Here is a 20953-nt window from a genome sequence, read left to right on the forward strand (position 1 = left end):
GCTCATTTTATGGTCACTAAAATACACGTTGTTATCTCTACTTTACAGTGGAGAAAACTGAAATCTAGAGAACTACATATCTTGCTGAAGCTTCCACAGCAATAAAATGCAGGGCAACTTTCCAACTCAAACATAGCTCAAAAATCCCTCCTCTTAGGTATTAAACTGTGCTGTTTATTTCTTCATTCTTATTATTCAATAGGCAGATTTCAATATGATATCAATGTGGGAAAGGTTACACAATTTTTCCCACTTTAAGGGCATTCTGCACACCCAGCCCATGCCACTTCTGTTACTGAAATCCATAGTTTCCGATCCCATGATTGCATAAATATCTTTTGAGACTATTTATTGTCTATCACTATGTGGGCACGTACGGAAAGGGACAAGGCACTGGCCCCGCTCTCCAGGAAGTTACATTGAATAAAGGGGATAAGATGTACAGTAAAAAAAAAAAAAAAAGGCAAATATGCTCTAGGAGGGCTCAGAGAAGAGTGATCATTCCAGAAGGGGAGACAGAGGCAGGTTCACCAGCAAAGAACGTAAGGTTCCCAAAAGGCGAAATGGGAACCTTGTTAAGCAAAGGGCATTGTCTTGCGGGGGGTGGCGCTAGCAGAAGAGAGGCACGTGACCAAAGACTGGCCAACACATTGACAGAGGGCCGCAAATGCCAAGCCGATGGGTTTGGACCCATTTAGCAGAAACAAAGTCCTGATAAGGAGAGCAGACTGGATGCCACAAGTTTTGAGCTGTAAATGGAAACACAACGAAAACGTTTCTGGATCCGTGGTTTCTACGTGAACAATGACCGGTGAGGGCTGTTGCGAGTGGAACCCCCTATGAAGGGCCACAGAGAAGTCAAGGGACCTGCCACGCCGTGGGGAGACTGCGGGAGGAGCCCCCAGCCCCAGAAGTGTGATGGCCTCTGGGCAGAACAGCATGAGCGCCCGTGGTGCCTTCAAGTTCCCTTCTCAGCCTGGGCTGAGGGAGCTCCCACCTTTCTGCTGGGCCATATTGTCAAGCCAGAAAGTTAGCAAAGCGGCGGGGTGAGCACCAACGGTGCCCCAGAGACACCAGGCAGAAGATGCCAAGTGTGCAACTTCCTCCTGAGAACAATTCAGAGAGAATAGACCTCCCAAAGCAAACAGGAAGACACTACAGAGACGGAGTGCGTGCCAGCACGGAAGGTTTCCTGGAAATACATCCTCAGGCCCTCCCGCAACTCATCACCGGCTCTAGAGGCCAGGGCCTTAATAAAACATGAGACAGATCACTAATTAGGATCCTTGATCCGAAGGGGTGTGGCTTGGGAGAATGCAGCGTGATGTGGAAGTTTTACACACACAGAATGAGTGTGAATTCCCAAAGAGACAGTTAACATCAAAACCCATGCCATGATAAAATGCTACACTGTCCTCGGTTAATATTTCATAAGCATTTTGGCCTCAGATCCAAGCCCATGAGGTGAATCTTGCTTGATGCAGCCCTCCCCGATTGCTGAAACTGACCAGAGCTCCGTGATGAAAACTGAGAAAAAGAAATGCTGATCCCTGAAGGAAGCCCCATCAGTGACCCGGGGACCCCAATCTCCATCACCCCAATGGGCCTTCCCTAAAGCCAAGGGGGAAATCTGTGTACGGATGCATATCCGCCTTTGCATCGAGCTGCACATATGCCTGCCTGCTCTGCAGCAAGCGAACCGCACTTGGGCCCTCATGTAGGTTTTTTAAAGCACCTGTCAAAATATTTTATTCTACAAGTAACATAATTAAAACCCTCTGGGTGCATGCCAAAGCTGAAACTGATTTTACTCAACCTGTTGTTTCTAACTACATCCTCAGTGTCTCTGAATTTAAATAGTTCTCCTCCTCTGCTTCATGGTATCTGGGGGTTATTTTTTGAAGTCATTATTTGAGTCTCATTTTATAGATTACAGGGCTCTTGTTGTATGAATTCTCATTTAGTCTTCCCAACAATCCAGGAAGGGGGTCTTGTAATGATTGTCCTTGGTTTCCAGTTGAAGAAACTGAGACCCAGAGAGTGACCTTCATAAGGTCACAAGGTTTTGGAGTTCTAAGATCACACGTAAGATTACTGAACTTTAACTTGGTTCTTCCAACCTCATGTTAGGTGCTTATTCCATCAAATACAGCTCAGTAAGGGACTTGGTCAAAACGTGGTCACAAGTCATCCATAAAGGGAGGGAGCACCAAGACGGTTGAGGTTAAATCCTGTGCTCAGATGGGCTGTTTCACCCAGTCAGTCCACAGGCCTCACCATGACCTTCACCGGGGGACGCGCACACGCACGGTACTCGCTGGGCCACAGACATTTCCATTTGTGACGATTCTCCTAAAGTTATCCTCTTCTACCTACCCAAATTTGAGCTATACTTCTTTTCTAGGGAAAAAGAGATAAAGCCAGTGTGGAACATAATCAAACCCCAAAATAATAGAGTCCTGCATCTCCTCTCTGGCATGACACCAGATCTTTCCAGGAATTCCAAGCTCAAGTCCACACCCGCTGGTTGGGCAAGACCACACCCCCTGCCTTCCAAGCCTCACGCTCAGCGATGTCAAGGCCACAAACAAGCACCAACTAACTGCTCCCCAACCCCCCTCTGCACGGAAGCTCCTTTGGCTGGAATTTGCCATTCTCCACTCGTTTTGTTTCTTTCTTCCAGTTACCATGATTTCCTGAGATACCGAACAGCATTCTGTGTGAACAGAGCCCCGTGACTGGTTTTGCACATCAAACATTTTAGAAATGGTCACATTTGATAGAGAAGACAAGGGGAAGAGAACGCTGGAACACGGGATTTTACATAAAACATAGACTGCTTCAAATAGCTTGAGAAAATGCGGTGCCTGGCGAGAGACAAAATATACCAACAGACGATGGCCAGATCATAAATAGAACAGAAGCCAAGCCTGCAGCAGCCTACCTGGGAAACCCACCCCTATGTACAGTGACCAGCCTAGGAGGCCAGCTTGTAGGAAGTCAGATGCCATCTCTAGTCACAACCCAGGAAGCTGAACAATAACTTCTGTAACAATTCGCCCCAACTGGCCAGGACTTGATTAATAACAGCTTCCCTAATTTTTGTCCCTGCTTCCAGGCTTAGGACCAACCAGAGTAAGTCAAATATGCTCCCCTTACCAATCACATTGGATGCTCTAGTTAACCCACCCCCAGCTTCTCCAGGCCAACAGCCTCCAGTCACACGTGGAACCTTCCTTTGTTCCACCAGGAAGCTTTCCCTCTCCTCTGCCTGCCTTAGAGTCTCTGCTGAAACACAAGTGATGGTGGTTGCCTGCCTTGCTATGGTAAGCTCTGAACAATACCCTTTCCTTCTTCTCACTTGGTGTGTCTTTATTTCCACCCTGGATAAACATCATCTTTGAAAAATCTTTACCGAGCCTATCAGCTCCCCCAGCCATTGATCTAAACCATGAATGTTTTAGAGAGAAGGAAATGTTTTGCACTTATTTAGAAAATCTAGTGTTATTTCTAAGAATGTTCCTGTTTCCCTCCAAATCATAAACTAAGAAAGAAGAATTCAGGGAATTCCCTAGTGGTCCAGTGGTTAGGACTCCATGCTTCCATTACAGGGGGCACGGGTTCCATCCCTGGTCGGGGAACTAAGATCCTGCAAGCTGCAGGGCGCGGCCAAAAAAAAAAAAAGAGAGAAAGAAGATTTCAGGCTGCCATTCAGACACGTTTGTCTCTAACTAATGCATTTGAAGTATAGATAATTTTTATTCTCTATAAAGGAAAAGTCAAATCAGATAGAACCATCTTTAAAAAACAAATGGCTTGGAGTACCAGAGATATCTTGATATGCTATTTAAGAATAAATGATTATTTGAACTGTTTGTTCCTTGGAAACAGACAATCGGAGGCAGATGAGAAAGAAAATACACCACAAACTGAGGGGAGATCCAAATGAGGTATGGAAACAACAGATTCTGGGGATCAGAAATCAACAAATGAGGGTTCAATTATTTCAAACAATTACTCTCATCGACTGTCTCCTGAGTGCCAGACATTAGGCAAAGCCCAGGAAAAAAAAAAGCAAGGTGACTCAACACGTGGACCAGATCAATAAGGGGGGGCTGCTTCAAGCAGGGAAAGGATGGAGCCGGAAACTCACGCAGGATGTCAATACGAGCAAGCTTCAGAGCCCGGGCATCAGAGAGCTGGGCCTTGATCCTGGGGGCGGGGAAACGGTCAGAGCACAGCCAGCCCTGTGCAAGATGACCATGGGACACGAGTCAGGTTACAGAGCATGATGGAAGCAGAACCCAGTTACAGGACCCGGAGCCCAAGACGGAAGGCCAGGGACAGCCGGGAAGGATGCCTGTCGCGGAGACATGGACGTGGGTTCCCGCCACTGAAACATCTTCTGTTTCTGGGAACAGGAGGAGGGTCAGGAAGCCACAGCTGTGAAAGGAAGGCACGGCAGGCAGAGAGGGGATGGAGCTAAGCTCAAGACAGGCGCTCATCACCAGAGGTCAAAGGCTGGGCAAGGCCCGGCGCGGTTCTAGAAGAGGGGATAGGCCCCTACTTCTGCCATTGACATCCTGACCACAGAGCCTGAGGCAGGCACACCCATCACACCCTCGGGGCACCGAGACCATCCCCTCGCCCTCCCCGCAGCAGCCTCTGCCCAGCCTAGGGAGAGGCCAACGCAGGCGAGTTTCACGTGAAGCGGGCAGTGAGGGCAGCACCGACTCACAGAGCCCTGGTCTGGGCAGGTTCCCTTTGGTGAAGCACCCTTCCGAGATCTTTGCTCTCACGTGCTGTCCAGGCCGCCAGTCGGCAAGGTGGGCCTGAGGCTGCCTCTTGCGGAGAGAGGCCTCTCGAACTCCACCCAGAAAAGCCTCAGTGAGGCCCGGGGGCACGGGGCCTGTGCCCATCAGACCAGACCTGCTCCGGGCCTCAGGGAGACGCTCTGAGCCCAGGAGCTCGGCTCAGCTTCCTGGGCGGGATCCAGCCATGACATTGACCAGTCCTCCAGGGCTAAGGTTAATTTCCTGGCCTGGGGAGGGGACCAGCAGGGCTCTGGGCTTCTGAACTCGGTGCTGAAAACCAAAGGGACAAACGAAGGCTCGCCATCAATGAGCGGCCCCGCCTAGTTCAGCAGGCAGGAGACTGCGCAGGCACTCGGGGCCCGAGCCGCTTTGTAATAAGGGATGTAGATGCCACCACAAGCCCTTTCGCTGCAGGTGCATGAGCCGGTCACCTCCGGATGAAACCTCCTCCCACTCGGACGCTGGTTAAGCATCGATTGCCTCTGCACACGGAGCTCTCACACACTTATTATCCAGGTACCAGTGTACTGGTGCGCCATATTAGTCTAATTCACCACCTCATTTAATTCTTACAGCACGCTAAGGTAAGAGTGTGACTGTTACCCTCCTTTTATAGATGAAGAAGCAAGATTTTAAAAGATGAAATAATTTGCCCAAGGTCACCCAGCCAAGTGCTGATTAAGCTGGGCTTGAACACAGACCTTTCAGCTTCCAAAGCCAAAGCTTCTATCTGCTACGCAGTGTGACCTCTGCTCTCAAGAACCAAGAGATCTGTCAGCCCCGGTCAGCTCCCCATTCTAAGCCACTATGCACAGACATGGGGGGATGACCTTCTCTAGGACGGACAATGGCAACAGGACCTAGCTGTACACAGTGATGAAAGACGGGTGTGTGCTTTCAACCAAGCTGTTCTCTGCCAAACATCACACGAGTTAAGGCAGAAACAGAGAAGGGAAAGAAAAGAGACGAATAAGATACAGTTTAGTCAAGAGTTGTGTAGGTGAATGAAGACCAGGGAGAAATCTAGGTCCCTCGGAGTTTTTGAAAGCCACAGGAGCGGCGGCGAATTAGTGGACTGATAGTTCCATGGAGAATTCACTGTATATCGTGAAATAAAATCTAGAGGATTGTTGCGTTTGATGTATCACCGCTGTCTGTGTTCTTATCTCATATGACCTACACTTAAAAAGAAATGATGGGCTTTCTAGGTTTTCTTAATGTGTATTATACCACATTCAACCGGCTATATTAATGCCACCATAGCTCTTCTAAGGATCTGTAGAAGATTTCATACACTAGCCTTCTTTTCTCCCTTTTTCACTGATAGCATCTTAGTTAAGTCAGTGAGTTCCAGCCCCAGACATTCCCATCTCTATCCCACCGTGTACCCCGTTGCAGACCGGGCTTCCTAAAGTCTGGCTTTGATCATGTCCTTGCCTGGCTTGAAAATAAATTATCGCTGCTCCTAGATACGTTTACCCTTAGCCTGCTGTACAGAGCCCTGGACAGCCAGGTCCTAACCATTGATGACTAGTTTATTCCTACCACAGTACTGACCCTACACCGGGGTCAATCTCAACTGCTCTTCCCCCTTAAAACACAGCCATGTTTTTCCACATCCAGTCCAGGCATATCTCGCTCCACTTTACTGCATAATTATTATAAAGGAAGGGATCTTGTCCTGTCCAGTGCAGCACCCTCAGTACCTAGAGCCAGGCCTGGCACTCAGGTGCTTGATGCCATTACCTGGGGCCGAAAACCTGTCCACATCTTTAGTGCACAGGCTCCTACAGGCTCCTAAGTCACTGTGGCACACTGTAAAACATGGCCCCCAAACTCCCTGCACCCCTCCCACTGACATTGTCCCCTGTGTCCCTTTCTCTTGAACCAGGGCCCCAGGACTGCCCCAGCAATAAAATCAAATGGCAGCTGTGATGGTTTTAAAATGTGCCCATCAGATTCTTTAATGCTCCTCCCTTGGGGTGGCATCTGTCTCCCCTCCCCTTGAGGGTGGGCTGGACTTAGCAATTCCCTTCTAGTCACTAAAGCAGAGATGACTGTGCGAGTTTGGAAACTGAGGTACAACAGGCACTGTGTCTCCTGTCCTGTTTGCTTTCACTCTCAGATCACCTGCTCTGGGGGAAATCAGTGACCTTGTCACGAGCAGCCTACGGCGCGGCCCACGTGGCAACGAACCAAGACCGTCTGCCGACAGCCAAGTCAATGAGCTTGGAAGCAGATCTTTCAGGCCCCATCAAGCCTTCAGATAACTTCAGCCCCGCCCCGTATCTGGAAGAGCAACCTCATGAGAGATCCTGAGCTAGGATCAGCCGGCTAAACTGCTTCTGGATTCCGAACCCTCAGAAACCGCGGGATATAATAGATGGTTGTTGTTCAAGCTACAAAGTTTTGGGGTAATTCATCACCTATTAATAGAGACGCATGCCAGTTTCTGAGCCCAGGCCTTAAGAAATAAGAAACTTCCATGTCTTATCTCTTGGGACACTCACTGTTAGAACCCAGCAGCCCTGTTGTGATGAAGCCAAGCTGGCGATAGTGAGGTTACTGACAGACGTGGTAGAACCAACGTGGAAGAACCGACAGACAGACAGACAGACCAACCTGCTAGTCACAGGAGTCCTGGAAGGGGACTCTCCAGCCCCAGCTGCCCCGCCCTAGCTGACCCTCCCGCCCCCTGCCCAAATAGCAGGTTCACGAGCAAAATAAGTGATTGGTGATGTCTTAAGCCACTAAGTCTTGAAGTAGTTCATTACGCAGCAATCACTAACGAGGACAGATGTTGGCATCTGAAAGTAGAATGCTGCTGCTACAAACCCTACAACCTGAGGCGCTGACTTTGGCACCAGGTGGCAGGCCTCAGTGAAGGCTGAAAGGAAAGTAAGAAAAGTATCATTGGAAGCCAGAGGAAAAGGGACCCCTGTAATATAGTGAGAGAAAGTCTGGTAACATTATCAGCGAGGCAATATAGAAAAGAATTCTCCTAGTGAAGTTAACCATACAGCCAAAGAGATTTCCAGGCAGGATACAGAAGTGCCCACTGGCTTCTGGTCGCTGCCTGTGATCAAGTGCAAGAAAAGAGAGATGAGTTAAAGCACATACATTTAAATATAAAGGAGCCAGGACTTTATATTTAAAAGAAAAATAAAGTTTTAAAATAAAACTGTTTCTTATTCCCCGTCTCTGCAGAGAGCAGATGATTCTCAAATGAAGAAAAGACCTCAGTCCATAGATCAAATCCAGGATGGGAGATCTAGAAACTTTCAGACAGACGAAAGGCCCTCTAAGAACCTAAGGGTATCCCATCACATCCTCTCCATTCAATAGGGCTTCTGAGAATCTCAACACCATTGTCCCAGCATCTACACAGAGAACCCAAAATAGGCCTCACTTGGAGAGGTTTGTGGTTGTGGCTTTTGTCTAGTGGAGTGAGGGTTTGCCATTCTGAAGGTACCAAAACAGGCCTATCAGCACCCTAAGGGAAGCACCTTTTCCCTCCTCGGGCCTTCCCTGCTGTGGAGCACAGCTCAAAAGGAAACAGAAATCTCATTATGTGCAGAAGTTAAGGGTGACCAGCCTGCCACCAGCCTAACCCATGGGGCAGCCCGTTGACTGAAAGTCCTGTTCCCCAAGGGGCTCAAGAGTGACCAGGAAATAGGGGGGTCGGGAGGCGAGTTCCCACCCCAGTTAACTCCCTCATCCGATTAGGCCTCACCAATTTCCCAGCTGATCTAAGAACCACACAGAAAACCCAGGTCCCGTATGCAAGATACCATGTCAAGAATTTTCCCTGGGACCCTAACAGGAAATTATTCACATTTGAGAGTGGGTTCCCCTTCAGCTTGAATGATGCATCCCCTCCCTTGGGCTTAATACAGACACATCCACCGGTACTCCCGGGAAAGATACATTGATTAAGAAAGGCAAAAACCCTAACTCAGAAGCAAGACTGTGTTCAGTCTTCTTTTTCCCTCTTAGCAAGTGGGGCTGTAATTCCAAGTACATGGCATGTGAAGCTGTTAAGAGCCAAGTCCCACAGTCACATGCGCGTGTTCTGCGGGTTGTAAATAACACGCGTGACTGCGCCGGGCACCAAACTGCTCGTTAGCTGCCAACATTAGTTGTTTAACGATCTGAAAAGCAGAAGCTGCCGATTATTGTATTCCTTCTTAAATTGCCATTTAAAACCCATACATGTAATTATTATACCTTCTCATTTAATTTTTATGATTCTTCCGAAGCTGATGAGCTCTGGATTCATTCAACCTATACAACTCAGAATCCTTGGAGGCTGTCATTACATAACTGGGCTAAAAATCCATCTGTCACACCTGGACTCTAGCCTCCAATCTATCACCACTTAGCTGATGGAGTGAACTTCACCCGAGGACACACCCCAGGGCCTCAATCTCCCCCTCTGTTCCTCAGCATTGCAGGATCTCTCCCTCCTACTCGATAGAGCTGATGTGAAAATAAAATAAAATAACAAATGCAGAGGAATGTTCAAAAACACTGTTCAGGTGATGGTGATGAGTAAGATCCTATTTTCAGAGGCTTGTGTCTTCAGCCTACCGATTCATGGGAAAAGATATCCCTTAGTAACCACCGGCTTAAGGACGAATAATAATCCACTGAGTACCCTCCAAAAATCTATAATCTATGACTAGACTGTTACTCTGAGTACCTCAGTTTATCTCCTGTTATCACCCCTTCCGCACAGGAAGGGGCTGATCACACCCGATAACCCTCATTGAGCTTCTCCAGATACACATGAAGCTGTAGAAACATTGCCTAGAATTGTATGACATCCAGAGTATCTAGTCTCTAAACTCTTGAAGAAACAGGAACTGCAAGTCCAGACTATGGCACCTACACGAATAACTATTTTATATGATGTGTGCATGTGTATTTTTAAGAGGCTTATCCATCCCTGATAGGGAAAAGCACACTGCCCATCTAGCCCATGGGTTTTAGTGAAACTCCCCAGAAAGGCTTTGAGCTGTTGAGTATGACGTCAGTTACAGGTAGAATGTTTAATCCAAGACAAGATACGGATGCGGCGGTTGCCATCACTCACTCCAACTGCCTCCATGGTCCCTCTGTCCCCAAGTACCTGAGATGGCAAGCACTTTGGCTTCAAGCAACGCCGGCAGTTGGGTTTCAATATCGTTAACTTTCTTCCTCAGGACACTGCAGAGTCTTTCGCTCATACACACCTAGAGGGAGAGAGACAGCCATGAGTCATCATGTGTTTAGGTAAAAGCCAGAGGGCAACAGAGCGCCAGACAGATTCCTGGGTTTACAAGTAATAAAGGGGGTGATAAAGAGTAACTGGGGACCTCCCTGGTGGTGCAGTGGTTAAGAATCCGCCTGCCAATGCAGGGGACATGGGTTCGAGCCCTGGTCCGGGAAGATCCCACATGCCACAGAGCAACAAAGCCCACGAGCCACAACTACGGAGCCCGTGAGCCACAACTACTGAAGCCCATGCGCCTAGAGCCCGTGCTCCGCAACAAGGGAAGCCACCACAATGAGAAGCCCGCTCACCGCAACGAAGAGTAGCCCCCGCTCGACGCAACTAGAGAAAGCCCGCGCGCAGCAACAAAGACCCAACGCCGCCAAAAATAAATAAATAAATAAATTTATTAAAACAACAAAAAAAGAGTAACTGTAGGAGAGTTCTTAAAAAGCAAGCAATGCAGAAAGGAAGGAAGGAAGGATGGAAGACGGGAAGGGAGGGAGGAAGGGCTAAATAAAGCAGGCACTGGCATATTCCCAGCATAGATCCTACGGCTCTCACACACCTGAACACAAAACTGAGATGCACTCACACAACAGAACACAACCACAAACTAAAATCACTCGAGCCCTCTGCCTGCTCCCTCCCAGGGCCTCTGCATTCTTATTCCTTCCTTCTGAGCGGCTCAGCTTGTCCCTGGTACCTCAGTTCACTCACAGCCCTCAGGGCTCTGCCCTGGGAAGAAGGGCCTTGCCGGTTACCCACAAAAAAACACAACCCCTCAGCCCTCCCTCCCCTTCCACCTGTTCCCTGCTAGATGTTTATCCATAGCGCTCTCTCCAGCTGACACACTGTCTTTCTTCCCTTGTTTTTTTTATTGCCTTTCTGGGTAGCATACGTGCTACGGGAGCAGGGATTTTGTTCTGTGTCTAGCACGTAGTAGGCAGGAAATAATGGTACACAGATGTTACAATCAAGGGCAGAGCGTTCCTAGTCGACGCTGTCTGATAATACTCGAGGGCAGATACTTGCTGGGACGTCAGATTTGAACAAAGAGACAAGTAGATCTCAAGGAGGTTTGCAGGTTTTATCATTTCACTTCCTACATGTTTCTTGTTTTTTTTTTAAAAAAAACAGCGAAAATCTTAAATCTCAGTTTCTTTTTCCAGATGTCTTAGGTCATTTTGTATTTGTTCGAAGCTAAACTATCACAATTCTTTTCTTTTATTTAAAGCAGAAACCTCATATTCAATTGCTATCTATACTCAGGTTAATGAGCTACCTAAAAAAACCTCCAGTGCAACAAAAGCACAGAGCACAGTTGAATAACAGTGAACAGATATGTGGAGACATTTTGGGGGGGGGGGCCCACAAAAGATGTTACCTAGAATCATCCCTCTTTTCTTGCTAACAACCTAAAATTCCATTCCGACACTAAAATTAACCCAGTTGGGTTCACAGAGCCCAGAGAAAATGTAAAATGTAATCTCCCCAGAAGTTTCCAGATCTTGCTAGATACCATGAACTTGAAATGCTTTGTGTACCTCAGACTGAAATGGAGACTGTTTCTAGAATCAACGCAGACCTCACCCATCCTGCCTAAAATGTTACACCATTTCCCCCATGGCCTTCAACATGTTCTTTTCCATTAAGCGGCTGTAATTTCCCACATCTCTTTATAAAACTTACTTTCTGGGTCAAGGAGACCGCGTGGAAGCCTCTACCCCAAAGCTCGTACCAGGACAGCTGAGCAACCACCATCCAAAGTCATTCATTTGGAGACACCCTCTCAACAGTCCTGAGGTTTGTCAGGATGTCAGGACCGGGAGTTTAAGGAAGGTGCTCCGGACACCCGCCCCGGCACTAAGTCTCACGGGCTCAAGGCCAGTGATGGGCACGACCCCTCCCATTGGTCTAAGCCTGTCACCAGAAGTCCCAGGACATTTCTGTCAACTCCGTAACACCAGCCACAATTGTTGTGCCTCGTCCAAGTACATCCAGTATTTCTGATTTTAGCTCACAGTCTCTCTTAATCATAATTGGGTCCGTTTCTCTTTTGTTGAGCAAGCTGTCACTATTAATATGAAACCACCTCTAAATCTTCTTATTAAATTGCAATGTACATTCTTTCAGGCACTGCTGGCTGTAATCTAATATCTACCAACCTCCGGATACCCCATTTATTTCCAATGCTTTCTTCCATCTCATTTATCCCCTAATTACCTTTGGTTTGGGGAACCCGTAAGAGTTGAAAAAATGTAATGAGTGGAAGGCAGGTGCCAGCTCTCTTTGAGGAAGGATTTGAAAGAATATCAGATTACTGTGTGTAATTCACTGAAGAAAGAAAACTGGGCCAAACTGCGACTTTTACCTCAAGGTCACCAATCCAGAGGGGAGAGAAAGTTGTTGGGTGTGACTGGGCAGTTTTGTTCTAATTCTCTGTAGACTAACATATGCCCCCCCCATACACACACACATTCATGTATGTGCACGTGTACACACCCACCTATATACACACGTGTGCACGTGCACACGTGTCCCAGAAAATCTGCATCTCCTTTTTATTTCCAAATTAAATTGGACCCTGAGGAACTCATTATCAAATGGAGCTTTTACGTTTACACTTTAAATTCTTAGGCATGAATTCCTTAATTTTATGGAAAAGCAAGGGAATTGTAAGTTTTTATAAATGTATTAGAGAAAGGTTGCAAACAAAACAAACCACTTTTGGCATTTGAGCAAATCACAGTAGCTGGAGATGATCAACAAATCCCAAGGTCGTGTGCATGTGTGTACGTGTGTGTGTACACAATATAAAATGTCATAGAAAGCACACACAGATAAAACACCATCTGTGTTACATATTATGCACACTGCATCCTCACTGCTGGGATATAGACTCATTTGTGTTACACACACAGTAGGGTCTGATGCTCAATAAACCCAAACCCAAGAGTCCTTCCACATATTAATACTACATAGAAATTAGGACACACCTGATAAATGGCACAATTTACAGCAGGAAATTCAGGAGGATACTTCCACCACCTTCCTCTCCAGGAAGCTTTGGTCTCGCCTCACCTCCCCACTGGCTCCACCTGGAGGTCACAGTGGCAGATAGGCCACGAATGCCAGTGGGCGACATCACCGTCACTTATAAGGCAGAAATTCAGGTCTGCTCTCCAGCATCCCGTCCTGCCTCGTATAATAAAACCGGTGGGGCTTCCCTGGTGGCGCAGTAGTTAAGAATCCGCCTGCCAGTGCAGGGGACATGGGTTCGAGCCCTGGTCCGGGAAGATCCTACATGTCGTGGAGCAACTAAGCCCGTGCGCCACAACTACTGAGCCCGTGTGCCACAACTACTGAAGCCCACACGCTTAGAGCCCGTGCTCCGCAACAAGAGAAGCCACCGCAATGAGAAGCCCGCGCACCGCAATGAAGAGTAGCCCCCGCTCGCCGCAACTAGAGAAAGCCCGCACGCAGCAACAAAGACCCAACGGAGCCAAAAATAAAATAAATTTAAAAAAGAAAAAGTTTAAACAAAACTGGTGAACCAAGCCAGTCGTCCTTGACCTGCAGCTGGGCAGGGGACGAGGTCTCAGCCGCGCTCAGCCTGGGAGCCTGAGATAAAGCCCTTTCCCGAGTTCTGCCTGCGGATTCAGGTCCCCGCACGGCCTTGAGTCTCGTCCTGCCCTTCCTCTCTGGGTAAGCACTCCTGGGCGGTGCTCTGGTTCTCCAGGAAGGCAGGGCGGGCTTCAAGCATTCCGCGGCTCCAGGGCCCAACGCCGTCTAACTACCCGGCAAGACAGTCCTCACAGGAAGCTCCCCTTCCATGCGGGGCAGAACTGCCCATCAAACTGCTGCTGTGTGATTTTCAGCAAAATCATTTAATGTTTTCTTCAGAAACGAATTAGACACAAACACTGGGAAAAGAACCAGAGCCACTGTGGACATTTTTGCCAACAACACATCCCCCATCTCGGCTCAGCTAGGGTTTCCAAGACCCCAGCAGGTCTTCCTGCTCTCTTCCCCGGGGAACCGAGAACAAGAAAAGCTTCCTTCCAGGCCAGCAGACTCTTGTCTGCTTTGCTCTCTGCTCAGAAACCTGTTCTTTTCACATTTCAACTGTCTTATAACCACCCTGGTTCCCAAACCTAACACAAGTCATTAATGATTAAGACCTACTTCTCAGCCTCACCTCTACTACTAAGTCACAGGGTAATTGATCCTACTTCATAGTTTGCCAATAAGTCGGTGGGGTGTAAGTATCGCTACAAGGAAGGGTTTTGGTTTGCAAACTGTGGTTATCCTACCTAACCAGACACAGACTATTTAAGTGAACTGACTACGTGCTCCCAGGGAATAACGATGGAGGCCTCTATCACTGCACAAACCAAGGTCTGAAATGAAGTACAGACAGCAGATGAAATAGGCAAAATGACTTTGAAGTCAATTTAACTTTGAAAAACAAAAGAGAATCACCTACTATACCACTTCCCGTCTGTTTGTGAAAAACCTGAACCCTGCCCTTCCCGAAGGAAATGTAATTAACTTCTCAGTTCACTCCCATCCTGGAAGTCCTTTCAAGCAAAGGCATTCAACGGCACAGCAGCAATCATTTTCCCTTCCCCGACACTGCAGCTCCTTCTGAAGCAAAGGCCAAAGCAGTCAGTCCCTAGGGACCACAGTCAGGCCCTCCACCACGGGAGCAGCCCTCGGCCCTGGCTCTTTGGCTGCCCCATCGCTTGGCCTGTAGAATGGCTTTGCCAAGTCTGTATTTTGTCCAGAGCCCAGGCGTTCTGTGACATGAAATTAAGTCAAAAGAAAACTTCAGAGACTTCTTTAGAAAGTGGGCATAGAAAGGTACTTACCTTAGCAGTGATCTCTTTAAGTGACAAGTTGAGGGGTTTTATCCTTTCCTGGAGGCTAGAAGAATTAGAAAGAGGACATTGGTCTTCTTGGTAACAGTTCAGCCCCACCACACGTAGGAACACTGCGAAACAGTGAACCTTGCATCAGCCCAATGGCTGAAGAAGAACAGTAGCAAAGACAATGCCAAATTGGTTCCATTTGACTATAATTAATATGTTACTAAGAAGCAGATTTTTCCCTGCCTAATTATGCTCTACTTAGGCTGGTATTAAAATCTGTTATCGTTTCTATAGTGCACTTCTACTGACAGAATGAACAACCCAGATGTGCTCCTGGCAGCAAAGGATTAAATTACATTCCTACAACTACCTTCCAAGAAGGATGGTCTACACAGGGTACTGTTTCGCAGGCAGGTAATCCAGTATTATCTATTTGGGTTTACTGTGCAATTCAACCAATATGTTCCGAGCTTTTCCCTGCTTCTTTTTTCTCCTTAGCACTATGCATCTTGACATATCTATTTACTCATGTAATTTCTCTCTTCCCCCTTTGGAATAAAAGCTCCACAATTGCAGCAACTGCCCGCATCCTCTTGTGCCCGCTCCTGTATCCTCAGTGCTTAAAATAATTCCTGGAGCTTATAGATGGGCACTCAGTCAATATCTGCAGAATGAACGAATGAACAAACGAATGAATGAAACTAACACTCAGACTTTTTATTCCCAACGTTGTTATCTAAAGGAGAAGAAGTATATGCAATCATCTATAATATAAGCTAGATGGAAAAGTTACGATAAGGGGAATAGAAACCCAATACTAGAATCAAACTGCTACATTAGAACTGTCACAGGGGGCATACTGTCCCCAAGTAAGCAATAGGACAATGACTTGTGTAGCAATTTAGAAAACTAGGGGATTGATGGGAAAGCTCCCTGGAAGAGGTGGAAAGTGAACTGAGCCTCAAAGGTAAAGGAGGGAGAGTGAAATTTCAGGAAGATGAATCCAACGGGCCAGTGGTTCACAAGGGTGAATTGTGAGAGATAAAGGTAAAAAGGGGAGTGATTATTTCTGATGGGGGCGGGGACAGGAACAGGAGGTCTACCTGCATCTGTGATGTTTGTTTATTTATTTATTTAGGAAAATAAGTGGGGAAAATGCTAGTATTTGTTGAATCGCCATGGCAGGTAAATGAGTATCTGTCGTATTTTTCAAAGTGTTTGGGATATCTACAACTAAAATAATTTTTAAAGGAATATAAAGGACTATTCATAGTCAGTATTGAATGCCAGGCTAAGGAGTTCTGAGCTTTAGCCCACAGCCAATGGGAAATCATACCATTTCTGAGCAGGAGAGCAATAGGAAAGAAATGGGGGTTTGTTCTGGAAAAGTAATGGCATTTTGATCAGCTAAATGCTGTACACCTGAAACGAACACAACGTTGTAAATCAACTATACTTCAATTTTAAAAGTAAATTAATTTAAAAAAAAATAATGATAGTATCTTATAAATAGGCTTTCCCAGGCACACACAAAGACTAGTTCATGTGTCAATAATTAAGACAAAATGAATGGCAATGTTGTTCTGAGCAACAATGTGAGAAGGGATTCAGAGGAAGAAACACTGAGTGCGACAAACCAGGCAGGCACCTTCAGCAAAATTTGTGAGGTCTAAGGGCTGCCCAGAGTGACAGAAGTCAGCAAGGAAAGGAAAAGCAGTGGGAGCATCTGATCTAGAGCTCTGCATTCATTCATTCCTTCACAAACGCATTAACTCTCCCCTTATCTATTGGGAACTTTGTAAGTTAGAAACTTGGAGCATGAAGAAAGGTTCTTGCCCTCAACTCCTCAATGCTGCTAGATGGGAGCCCCCCTTCAAAAAAAAAAGTTACAGGTACTAGAAGGGAAGTGGCCACTTAGTTAACCTGTGAGCTGCAAAAGGGGAAGGTCAGGTTTTCTGGGGTCTTGGGGGGTGTCAGGAAAAGCTCCTATGCAGGGGTTGCAAAGTATCAGAGCTAAGCTGCCAATTTGCTGATTGCTGTCGATTTCTTCAACTCTAAGAACTGGTTTTGAATGTTATCACCTCCGCCAATCTGTGATTTCTGAGCACAAGCAAGCTCCTTTCATTTGCAAATGCCCTGAAACTGGTGCAGGTACATTCTAAGCAAAGTCATCTCCACTTTAGACCTACATTCAGCAGAGGAGGGTGTCCCAGGGGGGCTGAGGTCAGCCCAGATGACAAACAGCAGGGCACGTGGCAGCAGATTTTCTGAATCCAGGAGTCGCAATGTGACGAAAATCTGTGTGCTTGATGGGAACAGTGGGATCCCGCCTGGAGAATTCTAGACACTGGCTGCATGGAGATTGGGTCTTTTGAAGGGAGGTAGGGCTGAAGGGCAGGCTAACATCTAGAGCGGGGAACTGACCAAGACACTGCAACTGCTGGGGAGAGATGGGCAAAGGATACCCGACATGGGCCCCTATTGATTCTAGTAGCAGCACCACTCTATGCTCGTGCTGTCAGGTCTCCAAACTTGGGCAGAAATGCACAGCCTTTGCCAGGCTCATGGGAGTTCATTCAACTAATACCTTTTCAATAAATGGTTTTCCACAAAATCGATCCTATATTTAATAGTATCTTTTTTTTAATGTGGAATCTAAAAAAAAGAGATACAAATGAACTTATTTACAAACCAGCAACAGACTCACAGACTTAGAAAACAAACTTACGGTTACCAAAGGGGAAAGTTGGGGGAGAGGGATAAATTAGCAATTTGGGATTAACATATAAACACGACTGTATACAAAATAGATAAACAACAAGAACCTACTGTATAGCACAGGGAACTCTACTCAGTGTCTTGTAATAACCTATATGGGAAAAGAGTTTGAAACAGAATGTATTGATATATATGTATAACTGAATCACTTTGCTGTACACCTGAAACTAACACAACATTGTAAATCAGCTATACTGCAATAAAAAATTAATGGATTTAAAATGATAATAATAATAGTATCTTATAAATAGGCTTTCCCAGCCTCACACATAGAGACACGTGGAGAAGACGGTCATTTACGAGCCAAAGAGAGACGCTGGAGCCGATCCTTCCCTCATGCCCTCGGAAGGAACTAACGCTGTCCACACTTTGATCTTGGACTTCCAGCCTCCAGAACTGTGTTTAAGCCCTACGGTCTGTGGTACTTCGTCACGGCAACCCGAGCAAACTAATACATGTGGGATTTTCCATTTTTAATAGTACGGTTAATCACATGTGTTATTAAGATTCTACATACTGGTGTTCCAGGGTCCAGAGAAAAAAAGTCTACACTGTGTGGCAGCCGCCGGACGACAGGAGACAAGGTGGCTCTTCTGTTTGCTTCAGACTAATAGATGGTTTCATTTTCTACCCACCCAAGTGGGAGACTGAGAGTCCCTCCAACCATAGAGTGTAAATATTCTTGTCTTGTAGTGTAGGCGCTAAAGACTACACAGGTGGCTACAGGAAAACTGTCTGTGAACATGTCTTCGAGTTTTTAAAAAATGATTATGGGGCCATTGGGTTAGTACAGAAGCTCACAAATGCCTTAGCTTCAGGTTAGGTGTGCAAAGGGGCTCCCATAAATCCTCCTGCAATATCACAAGAAAAACACTACCATGGATGTCAAAAATATCAATAATAAAACATTCGATATGGGGAGGGACAGAATGCTTTCCAGCAATAATTAGAAGGGAAGTGGAATTGAAGTCAGTCATAGTAACTAATCTAAATAGTACAAGCCAAGACTTGGTCAAGGGCCAGAACGAGACATTTATAGGGAAGAATATCAGTCAGACAATTTGGGTTCAATGACTCAGGGTGAGAAACAGTTCTGAGGAAGAACAGTCCAACCAGAGGACCACCTCTGCTGCTACCACGCTGGCCCAAGCCATGGACACCCTCCTCTGAAATGCTGCAGTGGCCTCTGAACTGGTCCCCTGCTTTTGCCCTCACCCCTCTACAGTTTATTCTTAAGCCTGTAGCCAGAGCGAGACTTCTCAAGCACCGCAGTGCAAATCCCTTCTCTAATGCACCCAGGTAAAGCCACATCCAACGAGGACCAACACGGCCCATCTCCCATCACCTCTCTGACCTTGTCTCCTATGACAACCTCCTTTGCTCGCTCTGCCCAGCCACGGAGGCCTCCTGACGCGCCTCGAATCCACCTTGGCTGGCGCAGACCCCTCTGCCTGAATGCTCTACCACCCCCCACCTAGACACACACCAGACCAACTCTCTCCTACCTTCCAGTACTTACTCTACTCTAACCCCTCAGGGAGCCCATGCTGTCTACTTAAGTGCACCTAAATCCCATCTCCTAGAAGTCCTGCCCTCTTTGACTTATCTCTTTTGGATGGTTTCTTTTCATAGACTGTGTACGGGTTGAATTGTGTTAAAGTCCTGACCCCCCATATCTCAGAACGTCACCTTACTTGGAAACAGGGTCACTGCAAACGTAACTAGTTAAGACGAGGTTGCCAGGGTGGGTCCCGCGCCCATATGACTGGCGGAGAAATTTGGATTCAGAAACACACGTGGAGGAAAGACAGTGTGAAAAGACACAGGGAGAAGATGGTCATCTACAAGCCGAGGAGAGACTTGGGACAGATCCTTCACTCAAAGCCCTCGCCCACACAATAAATGTCTGTGTTTAAGCCACCCATCTGCAGTACTTTGTTAATGCAGCGCTAACAAATTAATACAGACTGGCAAGGGAAGGGAGACACGTGGAGAGCCAGAGGCTGGAAGTAAGGTCCATGGCTGTGCAGAGGGCACCCGGAGGTCTCAGCCTGGAGCCCACCTCCAGCCAATGCTAAGTGAGCCCCCACTGCTGATAAACTGCCGAGACCAGAGGGTCACTCTACAAAATTCAGAGTGACTGTGCTTACAGCACCTCGCTAATCTTCCTCAAAAGCCTATAGCTGCATTGGGTATCGATTTGGTTACAGAATCCCATATCCTAGTCTAAGAGTGACTAACTCTTAACTCCCTGTTTCTCCAGATGCTGTCACTTAGGGAAGCATAACTCAAAGGCTTATAGGAAACTGGAATCCATACTCTCTCGCAGTAATACTTTCAACACCTCTCATAGATCCAGGCGACAGAGGCCTCTGCCTGGTCCTCCTTAATCCTGGAGTGAAGCATCCCCAGGGTCAAAGGTACATACCCACCCAGAGCTGGTCCAAGCAGCCAAGACCAGAAGTGCCTTCCCAAAGAGCTGTGAGCCTGCTTCCTGCCAGGGCCTCTTCTCAAGGCCTTGCTCCCAAGGGCGAGCCACACTGCAGTGGTCAAGCACTGGCTACCTGGAAGGGGTGGACAGTTCTTGGACATGCAGGCCAGGGGTCCCATCACGGTGCAGGACAGACCCCCAGGATGGGAAGACAAGTCAGGAGTTCCACTGCTCTGGGCCGCGATGTCAGGGGGCCTGGAGGACTCCTCTGTGTTCACGTCCTGGAGAAACCGCCCATGTGCTCTTCCTCCATTTGTTACGCTTGTTCCCACCCCCGGGAAGCCAGCCTCCACTGCCCTCAGCACTAGCCTCGGCCATCAGCATTAAACCCACAGCCAGGATGCCAACCACATACCCACCCCGAAGACAAGCCTCTGGAGGACAAACTCTGTTGCTACTCTTGCCCAACCTTTGAAGCAAAAGAATATTAACGGCACAGAGAATTCCACTACCACCCTGCTCACTTTCTACAGAACTTCTCACCTGCAAAGCGAGGAAGTTGGAGCAGGTTATTCCTGAGAACGTTCCCAGTCCTACCATCTAATATTCCTTGACTGTTCTACCATTCAAGATTCTTTTGCTAAGGTTATGTTATTTGTAGACATCTGGAGAATCTAAAAAACACACAGGTCATGTAAAATGCCAGACAACATTAGTGACAGAGGCAGAAATATAGGCCATTCTTACTGTCATTTTTACCAAGCAAGACATGATTGTTTCAGCCCTCAGAACAGAATTGTGC

The 20953-nt window shown here is 47.1% G+C and overlaps 1 protein-coding gene across 22 annotated transcripts in view; it reads right to left on the bottom strand.

Annotated features, from left to right (window-relative positions):
• The window catches only part of DISC1 (DISC1 scaffold protein), a 598559-nt gene that overhangs the window by 437259 nt on the left and 140347 nt on the right, over positions 1-20953 (bottom strand). For 17 of the 22 annotated variants that reach the window (XM_082422985.1, XM_082422970.1, XM_082422971.1 and 14 more), the window contains 2 exons: positions 14943-14997; positions 9910-10048 (listed from right to left, as the gene is read on the bottom strand). In XM_082422985.1, coding sequence (XP_082279111.1) covers positions 9910-10048; positions 14943-14997 — 194 coding nt within the window. Of the gene's footprint in view, positions 1-9909; positions 10049-14940; positions 14998-17131; positions 17383-20953 lie in introns of those variants that run through there. The other 5 variants (XM_082422980.1, XM_082422972.1, XM_082422978.1 and 2 more) reach the window with 3 other exon arrangements.

The sequence above is a fragment of the Balaenoptera physalus genome (genome assembly GCF_965194825.1).
Source record: "Balaenoptera physalus genome assembly, chromosome: 14".
Lineage (NCBI taxonomy): Eukaryota > Metazoa > Chordata > Mammalia > Artiodactyla > Balaenopteridae > Balaenoptera > Balaenoptera physalus.